A 12,952-nucleotide genomic window follows, 5' to 3' on the forward strand; every position below is an offset into this window, starting at 1 on the left:
CCTCGGATCTATACAAACCATACCCAATAAGTATCCCTGGCCAAAACACTTTTCAATTTTTTCCAAAATGATAAAAAAATTTAAAAACACATTACAACAAATCTCCTATTTTTTGTAAAAAAAATTTTAAATACCCTGTCGGATTTGTCAAACCGGCCAAAACCAGTTCTGATTTGAACCGGCCGATATTGCATTCTTTGATATAGAATTCGTGCAGAAAATACAACTTCAATTTTGAACATCAAATCAAGTTTTGACAAGGGAAAGTATAACATGGAAAACTATAACAATGGATGGCTTGGACCATTTTTAATATTTCATTTGTTTGCTTTTTATACTATTAATATTATTTTGGCGTTTTGGGAGTCCACAACCCCCAATGAAGCGCACCCAAAACTGTGTCTATATATAAAAAACTTAAAATTAAATACAAATTAACTAAAAATATTATATACAATGAAGACCATTTACCTTTCATACAAAGAGGTCACAATTATTTATAACCATCCGATGTGAAATCTGATAGCTTGAGCTTGTTGAAGTTTATGCATAGTCAAAAGAATAAATAGAATCATCCAATTTCAAGATTAATTGTGACCACCTTATATCAATGGTAAATGATCACATTGTATATTTTTCCTTTAATAAAATATCTTTAAATGTTCCACGAGTATTTTGGTCACTATTTTATTTACAAACTATCTTTTTATATTTTTTAGGTGTACTTGAGAGAAGCACAAACGGCTTCAAACTGTCATGTAAGTCCAATAGGGACAAAAAAGAAAAAAATTACCTATGGGCAAGAAAATTGTCTGGTATTACGAAAGGGTTCATATTTAGGGCAATTTATGTAATTTACTTTTTCCAATTTTGCTCCCCCTACACCCAAAAAAACGTATTTCAAACATTAGAACACATTTTTTCAAAAAACATTTTGAGGGTAGTCCGATGCCCCAAATATCAGATCGATCGTTTTGCCCTCCGAAGGGGGTGTCTGATATTGGAAGTATCAAACTGCTCCATACTTGATTTCCTTTTTCTTAACCCAACCAGATGTTTCCAACATGATACCATATTAAAAAGAATAAAAAATAAAATCAAGCAAATTGGGACACTCCAAAGCTTCTGATATCGTACAGCCTCTTGTTTCAAATCTCCATCCACTTTAAACGAATCAATGAATTAGTTTTTAGGCCTCTGATGACATTTTTTTGGAAAAATTATAAAAAAACCCGAAGCCTACACTATCTATGCAACTTACCTCCAATCTAACTTTTTTGCTCATTTTTTTCGCTACAAGAAACTTTCTATGCAAATAACCCCCAACCCAAAAAAAAAAAAAAGATTAAACTACCCTTAACACTATTGCACACACCTCTCTCTCCGACAGTAGAACCTGTGAGATACAGTGCTCCAGTAGTAGCAAAGGGCGCTCCAGCAGTAGAACTTGTGAGACACAGTGCTCCAGCAGTAGCAAAGGGTACTCCAGCAGTTGCAAAGGGCACTCCGGCAGTAGAACTTGTGAGATATAGCGCTCCGGCAATAGCAAAGGGTGCTCCGGCGCTAGCGCTCCGGCAATGGCAAAAGGCACTCCGACGATAGTGCTCCGGCATTGGCAAAAGGCGCTCCGACAGTAGAACTTGTGAGACGTCAAATCTTGCCAAATTGATTTTTTTGTATAGAAATGGCATTTTCGACTAAAAAAAATGAACTTTTTACTTTGGGGGGGTTTTTGTGTAGAAAGTTTATTGTGGGGAAAAATGTGAGAGAAAAGATTTGGATGGATGTAAGTTGCATCGATGGTATATTTTGGAGGGTTTTTTGTATTTTTTTCTATTTTTTTCTATTGAATATTTTTACAGTAAAGTAACAAGAAACCTTGTTCCAATAGATAATAATTAAAAGGTTTAATAATTAAAGGAAAAGTTTATATAGAGTCGAGGCTCTAAACAATCAAATTAGATCCCACTTCAAAAATTTTATTAGAAGATGTTGTTTTGATGTCCAAATATCCTCAAATTGATCATCTCGACATCAAGATGTATGGACATGAGAAAAAAAATGGATTTCAAGTTTTGGAAATAGTGTATCTTGTAACACATTTTTGGAACAGCAATTTTCAAGATTTTTAAGTTTTTATAGATATGCTCGATCTACACTATTTTTTAAGCATTAAATTTTATAATTAAAGATGAAAATATATTTTAAAGCTATCACAAAGATTTCAAGTATTGAAATCACATTTCTCGATACTATTTGAAGGTGCACTTTACTTTGATTGGTTAGATCCTTGGCTCTATATAAACCGCACCCATAATTAAAAGGTGTGGTTTGTGAAAGGTTGCAACCTTAAACAATAAAAATCAGGCTGAAATTTTATTATAAAATGTAATTTTGATGTCAAAAGTGTTTAGGATGGCCTAAGAATCCATTTTCATTTCTAATATAAAATTTTAAACTTAAAAAATGCTTCAAATCATGTACAGTTCAAAATCTTGAAGATGGACTGTCCGGATAATGTGTAGCAAGATTTTGGGACTCGAAATCTTTTTCTGTTACATTCATACATCTCGATGTCAAGATGATCAATTCGAAGGTTTTCCAAAATAAAAACAACCTTTTTCGATGGATTTTGGTGGTGCATCTTAATCTATATTTTAAAGTTGTTATACAAATACACTAATTACTTTTAGTACAAGGAGGTCACAATCGCTCTTGTCCTTTAAATTTCGAATCGGGTGGTTGTGAGCATGTCATGAGTCAAAGTTTAAAAAAAAAAATTGGAACTTTGTGACACATTCCAAGCTATCCAATTTGATATTTAATGGTTAGAAATACTTGTGACCTCCTTATAAAAAAGATAAATAGTTTCATAATATGCCATCCCTAAATTTTTTATAATTAAATAATGGTGAAATCAGAAGAAATTAAAGGAGAAATCGATTCTATTTAGAGGGCCTCTGTTGGGAACTCGTGACCAATTGGCGAGCATGACAATGTGGTACCAACTATGGGGTGCTTTGATATTTCTAATGTCAAACCTGCCCAGGTCGCTCCTATATCAAAAGGGAAAGGTTTCTATATTTCTCCTACAGCATAAAAGATCTATGCTTCCCTTACCATCCAGCCATCCAATTTTGATCAAGAGAGCCACTTACGGTTTGATCTTAGATCCAACGTCTCAAATTATTTTATTTTTAATTTTTTTTATACAAATTGTATAAAAATAAAATTTGGTACATGCCATCTTCTTATTGGGGAACACCTATAAAAAATATATATATAAAAAAAAATCAATAAAATATAATGACCAAAATACCCCTTGAAACTTTCAGAGGTATTTTGGTCATTTTATGTTATTGAAAATATGTTTTTTATATTTTTCGCTAGTGCGAGTTTTATAGAGGAATGGACGTCCAAATTTTGGTGTCAAAATAATTTATAAAAAAAAATTAAAAATAAAATGGTGTAGAGACGTGACATTATGATTGGGGCAATCTTAACCGTCCATTCAAAATGGACGGTTGGATAAGGGAAGGTATATAAGTTTTATGCTGTAGGGGAACCATAAAAAGCTTGCCCATATCAAAACTCCCTAGATACTCCAAGAGAAATAATAAAATAAAATAAAAATACGGATTGATATTTGTAACATCAAACCGAAGGTAAAATTGAAAGAAAAAAAAACCAAATCGCAAAAAAAAAAAAAAGACGTCCACATAAAATTGCCAAAATATGGACTATTTTGTAATACAAAAAAAGTTACCAGTCTATACATAATTTTTCCGATATAAAAATTTAAAATTAAAATACTATATTAAATCATCATCCATTTTTTTTTTTTCCCCTAGAAGGAAATGTTGAAAATGTAGAGGGTGTGGACGCTTTACAAGTCCTTTTGATAATGAATGCTGGTATGTACTAACCCTTTTGATAATGAATGCTGGTACGTACTATTCCTTTTGATAATGAATGCTGGTATGCCTACCCAATCCCGCCGCTCTCAAGAAAAAGTTTTGGTGAGGCCCCTTACTAGTCCGCCATGGTTTCAAGAGTTTAAAACCTAAACACATCCGAAATCATTGTAAATCCATACCCACCTCAAATCCATTTATGTAAAAATATAACGCAATGGTTTCAAGAGTTTTAAAGCTTAAACCTACCCTAAATCATTGTATATCCATAACCACAGTTTTAAAGCTCAAACCTATACTAAATCATTGTAAATCCATAACCACCTCAAATCCATGTATGTAAAGATTTCATCATCTTGAAGAATTGAAATGAACCATTCAAATAAAAAATTACAAGATGAACTACCTCAAAAGTTCTTTTTTCATACTCAAGATCACAGTGTGGCCAAGACAAAAGACTTAGGTATGGGGGTTGAAGTCATGGTAATAACACCACCTTGGCCAAGACAAAAGACTTAGGTATGGGGGTTGAAGTCATGGTAATTGCACCACCTGAACTTCAACTATTGGTCTATATCTCCATTCCCACTAACACATTCAGAAACCACAAACCATTTCTAAAAATAAGTAAGGGCCTGTGTTTTGCTCACTGAACTGCCCAAAAAAAACAAAAAGTTTATGGGCCAAGGCAATAGAATTGAGAAGCTTTGGATACTCGGTCAATCTCCAATATGAACTTTAGAATGATGGATGACTACAATAGATGCCCCTGGGGATACACCTAAACCCTCCCCATTAGTCAAAGCCCTACAAAGAAGCACACAAGCATACCCTGAACAGATAAGACACCCTCCAAACAGAATTACCAGCTAGAATCCCATCATTCGCCAGGGAAAGACGGAAAAGACATGGGTTTAGTGGTCATCTCGGGTCAGGCAAATGTCCCCTATAATTACCTCATACATGCACCCACCCCGCCACACCCACGCATCCACACAAAATGAATCCTATGGGTAACCCAGATACCAATAACTCCATATTAGTGTTTAAATAATCACCTGGTCAGATCAAAATTGCCCAATTCTATCCGAGCGTCACGGCTCCCCAGCAGTTTCGGGAATCAGGCAGTTCCTACTTGAACCAGCTGGTTTTGCGGGAAACCAGGCACTCTGGCAGGACCCAAGTTTTATTATTATTATTATTCTCCAATTTCTATTTTTATTTTAAATTTTTAAATTTTATTATACAATTCTCTCAGCCTGATCGCCGATCTACATCTGCGAATTTGCCAATTCACCCAACCAATCTGGGTTTTTAAACATTGCTCTAAATATTCCTCAAAATATTAGCAAGAAAATGCCTCTGAAAAACACACAAGCAGGAACCAACAGCACCATGGTCTGTGATAAATGGTGATTGCAGTTGTACCTCATGCGCCAATATAGGAATAAGAGGAGCTCAAAATCATCAAAAACTCCAATCCCATCCTGTGGAAAAAAAAAAGGCAAAAGAAGAGAGCATGGAAAATAGCACAGCACAAATTCTCATTTTTCATCCCTGATATCATATAAGCAAAAATTCCTTCCGAAAAACACAAACAAAATCCCAAAACAGTATTGTTGTCTTCACTAGATGCTCCATCCAGTAAGAATAGTATATCCATCTATCTATAGAAAAGAAACACTAAAGGAACAACATTCTGCTGTATTGGCAGTGGCCGAAAAAAGAAGCATGACTTAAATCTTATCAATGTCCTCATCCTCAAACTCAATGTAGTCATCCCCAGCTCCATCATCTTCCTCGTCAAGACCAGCTGCAATACCCTCATTGAGACGAGTGTTCTCAGGAAGTTCACCATATGCCTTAAGGAGACGAGCCTCGTCAGGCATATATTTAAGAATCACATCTGCCTTGTCATCTTGATAATCTCTTAAACCCACGAGTATGATATCACCAGCTGCTATCCAGACTTTCTTGTGCATCTTTCCACGAATGTGACAGAGCCTCTTGGTTCCATCAATGCACATCGCCTCGCACCTTCCATTGCCTAGCATGCGAAGCACTTGAGCATATTCTTGACCATCTTCTTTGAACACAAGTTCCCGCTTCTCATCGTCAGCCTCATTCTTTCCCCTCTTCCGGTTCTTGCCTCCCTTTCCCTTGTTCTTCGGCATGTTGGTGTTTACTTGTTCTTGGGGTTTGCTTGTTCAGTAGTTCTTGATGTTGAGCGTTCTACACATACATGTTTGTCACGATGCGATTGAAAGTGAAACATAAGGGTATAGCATAATTCATGCTCATATGCACAGATGCATTATGTATGTATATACCTAGATACATGCACACATTTATATGTCATGCATGTGCAAACACGCGCGCGTGCACAAACACACACACTAATCCAAACTGGGACAAGAATAAGATATAACATTAAAGAAATCCAACAAGTAAATTGGCATGAATTGTAGGGCAAGGAAAAGGAAAATAGCCCATGCTTAGATTTACCGGAAACAAATGAACTTGCCTTTGAAAGTTATGCATATCCAAATAACTAGTTTCAAGTCAAAAGGTAAGTGCTGTAATTTTAATTCAGAAAAATAAAACCACAGTTGGATTTGTAAAAATTGTCCATAGTGAAAACCAAAAGCAAGACCATACACGCTGCCTAAGCAATAACAAATACTAATTCCGTCACCTGCACAGCAGAGGCACAAATCAAAAGCTCAAGAAATGAATGTTTCACGTGAGAGTATGCCTTTTGATTAGTGTTTGAAACTTTAGTCCTATGGCAAATTTTATGCAAGAGGATGACCACCTATCGCTTTATACATCATAGAACAAAAGTAATACACACAAATCAAAAGCCGTACTTTCAATTAAACCATAGAGACTGAACCCTAAAAAACAGACTCTTTCATCAACAAAAATAAAAGAATAATTGAGATGTGGAATAGAACCCAAAACAGAGTTCTACCAACCAGGATATATACAATAAATGAAACAGAGTTCTCATGTATCCATGATCTTAAAATCCCCAGTTATCTAAGAAGCTCCAATGGGAACATTAAATAACATATAAAACGAAAAAACAATCATATGAAATATTATTTCAGGATTTAGATGGGATAAGGCTCGGAAGATGATGATGACTTAGGTTCATAGAATGCTTATGTATCTTATGATAGCAATAACAGGCCTTATCTGTTATGAGTAAAAAAGTACAATCCCAAAATGATTCTCAAATAATGGAATTCATATAATTTCAATGTGGAGATCTTGTCATTCAAGCCTCTGTATGACTTCTATTAGAATACCAAAAGTCTTCAAATTGCACAGTTTAGTTTCCGTTTGACAGGCTAGGCACGTGGCTCCAAATAAAGATTTTTTAGTGCAAATAGTTCATAAATATAGAATTATAGTTCTATTTTAGCCAAAAAGTCAACCTCCTTATAGTAACATAAGTAGGACAGTTAAGTTGCATAAGGGACTGCATCAAGAAGGTGAATAGAGTTCTTCATGCAACTTGCTTAATAATGGCATAACCTGGATTCCTGATATTTAAAAGATTGGAGGTAATTTCATTCTATTTGTCGAAACAACATGTATGGTATTCCATCTGTCAGATGTTGGTAAAGTAAAATTACAAATTTCTCTCAGAAAAAAAAGAAGCAAAATTACAAATCATTTGAGACCATGAAAGTTCCAAATGCTGTTAATTTCTAACCAAAAGAAGCATCGTTTAGCCAAGGGATCCAAAACTAACTCCAAATATTATACACTATAAAACTAGAGAACATAGACATCTCAATATAAGAGTTGGAAGCAAAAATTGCCACCTGCAACGACTAATAGAATCTTCCCATATGCATCCCCCCATATTAAGAAGCAGTCAGAAATTTTAAAATCCATAATAGCATCAATTGCATCAATGCCAATAACTCATAAACACAGAAGAAATATCAGCAACAGGGAAGCGATGACCACTGTCATTGTCACAGAAGTAACCTGATGATGCACATATACGAGTTGGGCATACCTAGAAGATCACCTTTTATGCTCATATGCATTTAATATATTATTCCTATAGATCAGATTTCTTGCTAGTAGGAGCTATCAAAAAAGAGAGATTTGGCAACAGGAGTGGGTCTATAGAGCCTTCACCACTCAAAAGCGGTAGACTGAAAGGCAATTGGCAATCATGGACCTTTGTTATGTACAGTGGACCAGAGAAACTGTTCTCGAAGAAGAAGTATGAACCATACTTAAGGCACCCAATTCAAAGTGTCTGAGGGTGACAGATCACAATGATAAAAATGATGCCAAACATGAAATAAGATCTAAATTGTATAATCAAATGCTTTACATCTATTATCATAATCTAGATTGCCTTGTCATTATATCATCATTATGCACGAATAACCCAAAATTGTCATAGTAGACACCAGGAAATTGATCATAAGATTTTGAGACCTTATGTCATCAGCGTGGGTTCTTGGATTAGAAGTTTCTAAGCAATGACAAAGGGATATGCAGCATATATTTATTAATCAATTAGGATGTCTAATTAGTTGGATTTCTCACCTACCGCCAAAAAGAAAAAGCAATGGGTTGCCCAACCAAAAAAATGTTTCACATCATGATTGATGTATATAACAAAAAAACAGCATATGACAGTTTTGAATTTAAAGCCCTTTTCCATTTATCTATTATTGTAAATGTAAATTCCTGCGATTGGTGGACAACTGGTTTACACTTCTACCATTATTGGTAAATATGTTCTGGAATTTTAAAATGTTGCAATTTTTCTTCATTTCCCAGATAGGCTGAGAGCCAACATTTTTTGACAATTCCCTGGATAAAAATTCTAGAGTGTTCTGAACAAAACCAACTGCTAATGACAGTGAATACAAATGCTGCATGGTTTAACAATAATATCTACAAAGAAATTGCAGATTATAGTTGAAAAGAAATAGAATAAGGTGGAACGTAGAGCTGTAACTTACCTCATAATGAAGGACTCCAATTTACAAACTAAATCAGACTGACTAAATCTTGATTCTTGACTGATCAAGTACTACAAACCTATGATTCTTAAGTTACTATTTGCTAAACTCAATGATGATAACCTACAATGGATAACGACGAGGATTGCACAAGTGATGCCAAATGATCATAAGATGTCCGGTGCTGGAAATAGTTGACGGCAGGAAAAACATAAAAGCCATATTACAGAAAAATGCTGAAATTACATATAAATTTTTGTAGGATATGATTCCAAGAAAAGAAGATGAGTCAAATGAATCACACTAGATGATAGACGTGTGAAACCCCAATGCATAAAAGTACAGGGTCTCCTCAATTAGGGACCAAATGTTAAAAATATGTCAAACACTCAAAAATAAGTGAAAAAGCAATAAATAGACTAACAAACCCTTGTAATTTCTTGATAAGCAAGATTAGTAAACCCTTAGTTTATATAAGACACATGTGCAACAACCCCTTAATATAGAGACTTATGGTCTTACTGAGGATATGGCCTTTGGTATAGCCGAATGGCAGAAAAAGATTCGTGTAGCTGACCCCAAATAGTTAGGATAAGGCTCTGATGATGATATTGATCATAACATGTGCAACAACCCCTTAATATTGTGGACACAAGTACATGCAAATTTATGCCCCCAAGCCTCAAAATTATTGTATTTGTGTTCCATTGCAAACATGAGATATTCCTACAATATATTTTAATGTAACAGCCAAATGATGTTCTTAATCTTGTTCTCATATATCTCCATTAGATGGTAAATGACTGGGACTGTCATGTATAGTGTTGCTCTATGAAAGATTCTAGGATATTTTGTACAAGAGGTACACATAAACTATATCATCTTAAGTTCTCTATGAAAGAGAGGAGCATGCCTCTTATTCATTGTTTACAGCACAAATCTAACGAGGTCTAAGAGGGAAACTCCCTAAATTCATACTCTAAATTGTTAAAGATAAATAATCAATAAAGATTTGTGAGGTCCGGCAAATTACGGTTCAGAAAAGAATCCCAATCTTGAAAGATTAGGGTTCTTTCATAACCGCTAGGATATCCGGTTTGATATCAATCAAAATCCATAGAAAAAACCCAAAAATTAAGATTCAACTAAATTAATCTAAAAATCAAGGAAAATAGGGCAAGGAAAACTAACCTAGACAGGCTGATTGACTCGGCACACTCGAAGACCAGGAGTTGGTGCCCATATCAGACTGCCGGTTGTTCACACCAATCTCTATCTCTTTTCTGGAAGAATGCCTAGGGAGTGTTCATCCTAAGGCTTTTGGGTTTGAATAGAACTTTGCATCTCAAATTAGAGTTTTCCTTGGGGTTTATGTTGTCTAGGGTTAGGGTTTAAGGCTCTAAAATTTCCTAAGGCTTTAACATGGCTTGAATTGGTTGATTGATCCCGTATTGGGGCCTTATATAAACTATAGTCCACATCCAAAATGTGTTTCGAAAAGTTTTCAATGTGTTTATCATGTGAAAATTCGAAATTATCCTGTCAACGAGGCTGGATGACATAGTGTCTATCGCCTATACCTCATACCTATAGATCAGGCGACATTGTTTGCGTAATCCAGACAATTCATGGGTTAGAGGACGGGGTATCTGTCGCCTAACCCAGAGGTATAGACGGTGGGCACTATATCGTCAAAACTCATTGACAAGATTATTTTGGATTTTCAAGAGATAAACACATTGGAAACTTCTAAATACGCATTTTAGATGTGGGGTCCAGTCTATATAAGGGGCTAATTCCGGATCAATCAACCAATTCAAGATATCTTAAAGTCTTAGGTAACTTTAGAACCTTAAACCTCAAACCTGGAGAGCATAAACCTCAAAGAGAGATAGAGCCCAGCTTAGGAAAACCCTAGAAACACTAGGTGCATTAAAACCTTAATCTAGGGAAACCTAGCCAATTCTCTATACATTCAAAACTCTAATGTCATATTCAAAATTTTATTCAAACCCAAAATCCCTAAGATGAACACATCCCATGCATTCTTCAAGAAAAGAGAAGGAGGTTGGCGTAAACAACCCGCAATCGGATACAGGGACCAACTCCGGGTCTTCGGATGTGCAGGACCAATCAGCCAGGCTAGGTAAGTTTTTCTTTCCCTCGTTTCTTTATTTTTTAGATTAATTTAGTTTGATTTTAATTTTTCGGTGTTTACTATTGAGTTTGATTGATCTCAAGCTAGATATCCCAGTGGTACTCAAAGAACCCTGATCTTTCGATATCGGGATTCCTTTATGAACCATAATTTGACGAACCCTACAAATCCTTACTAATTATTAATCTTTAACGGTTTAGAGCATAAATTTGGGGATGTTTATTCTGAAATCTCACCATATTTACATTGTAAACATTCATGAAATATTGAAATTCAATCTTTTTGCTTGGCACATAGTTCTTTAATTCTTGCACAATCATTAGAATTAAATTGGCTTTCCTTCAGCTGATGAAGTGGTTGACTTAGTAGTGTAGAGAAACTATCGTCTTTTGGTAACTAACGATAGTTATTCATCTCAACTTTCACAATTTGTGTATGATTTCCATGTATATAAACTCAAATTAAAACAACAACAACAATGGCAATAATAACAGGGCATGGTGCAAGAGGAATGAAAGTTAGCATAGTATTCCGAAACTCCATATCTAGAAATTTAATTAATATTTATTGCAAAATGGACTAATTATTAATGAAAATGTAAAGTATTATATGAAAATGTAAAGTATTTTACCTAAACTCTATAATCAACAAAAAAGCAAGAAAGCTAAGTGCACCACGAGTGTATTTTATGAAGAAGACAATGAACAAAACGTGAAAACCATGTATAAATACGTTAGGCTTATAAGGTTAAAATTATCTACTAGGAAATCAAGTTAGGGTTCCATTCTGAAATATCTAAGGCTAACTGTATCGAAGTCTTCTCAAAATAACCCCAGAAAAATATCTCAAAAATCCCATATACTTAAACTAAAAACTAAAGTTCCACAGTTCTGTTAATAAATTCCTGAACGAAAAAAACGAGCACAGTAAACATCAATTAGTCACAAAAGCAAGGTGATAACAAAACATCAGAAAATACACTGAATTCATTCTATAAATTTAAATTTACTACATCTAAATCAATCGAATGAGGATAATATGCCAAAAAACAGTGACAAGAGAATTACTCAAATTTATTTTCGCAATATTCCAGGAATTATATGGCATCCCACTAATTCAAGTCAACCCGCAACAGCAAATAAAGTAAAAATTAAAATCTTGTATTTTTTACCCCAATTTTTGTTTTTAAAGAAGGACCCATCACAATTACAACAGGATTCACATAGAAAACAAAAAAGCAGAACAAGAAAACAAAAATTCACATGGGAAACAAAAACAATAACGAAATAATATTAAAAAAAGTGATTAATCGTAGACAAATATTGAATAAAAAGGAAACAAAAAAAATCCAAAAAAAAAGTAAAAAGAAAAAGAAAAATATAAGGAGACGCATACCTCTCTGCAAATGCTCGATGGGAAAGCAAACGGCCGTGTCCTGATATGATAAAAGACGGGACCACTCTTTGCTATTTATAATTTGAATGGAGGGTAAGTCTGGGACGGTCCGAACGGTTCAGATTAAACAGGCTATATCTAACGACCAAAACCTAATTTCGTTTTCTATTTTTTATTTTTTATATTTATTATCGTCTAAAATTTAATGTGTAAATTACTTTTTTCCATATTCCAAATTGGAAAAGGTTTCACAATCACCTTTATTTACGATGCCTAGGCTTTATAGCAAAAATTAACGTCGCATATGAAAACAAAATGCATGCACACACATACATATGCACTGAGTTATTGGTGGCATGAACTGTCTACTTCTCTATCTATGATAATGAGCGATACGCTCATTCACTGTCTGCTGGATTGTGGAATTGGGAGAATTAGCTTCCCTATTTCTAGTGAGAGGCTTGAGCAATTGATGAAGAACA

The 12,952-nt window shown here is 34.6% G+C and overlaps 1 protein-coding gene across 1 annotated transcript; it reads right to left on the bottom strand.

Annotated features, from left to right (window-relative positions):
* Window positions 1-5,461: 5,461 nt before the first annotated feature.
* LOC18432988 (eukaryotic translation initiation factor 1A) lies at window positions 5,462-12,915 on the bottom strand. The gene is made up of 2 exons (XM_006843082.4): window positions 12,471-12,915; window positions 5,462-6,146 (listed from the first exon to the last, which is right to left on the bottom strand). The coding sequence occupies exon 2, from the start codon at window positions 6,086-6,088 to the stop codon at window positions 5,651-5,653; it is 438 nt and encodes a 145-aa protein (XP_006843145.1). The 5' UTR covers window positions 6,089-6,146; window positions 12,471-12,915; the 3' UTR covers window positions 5,462-5,650.
* Between the last annotated feature and the right edge of the window lie 37 nt (window positions 12,916-12,952).

Source organism: Amborella trichopoda, chromosome 5, assembly GCF_054954075.1.
Source record: "Amborella trichopoda isolate Santa Cruz 75 chromosome 5, AtrichopodaSantaCruz75HAP2 v2.0, whole genome shotgun sequence".
NCBI lineage: Eukaryota > Viridiplantae > Streptophyta > Magnoliopsida > Amborellales > Amborellaceae > Amborella > Amborella trichopoda.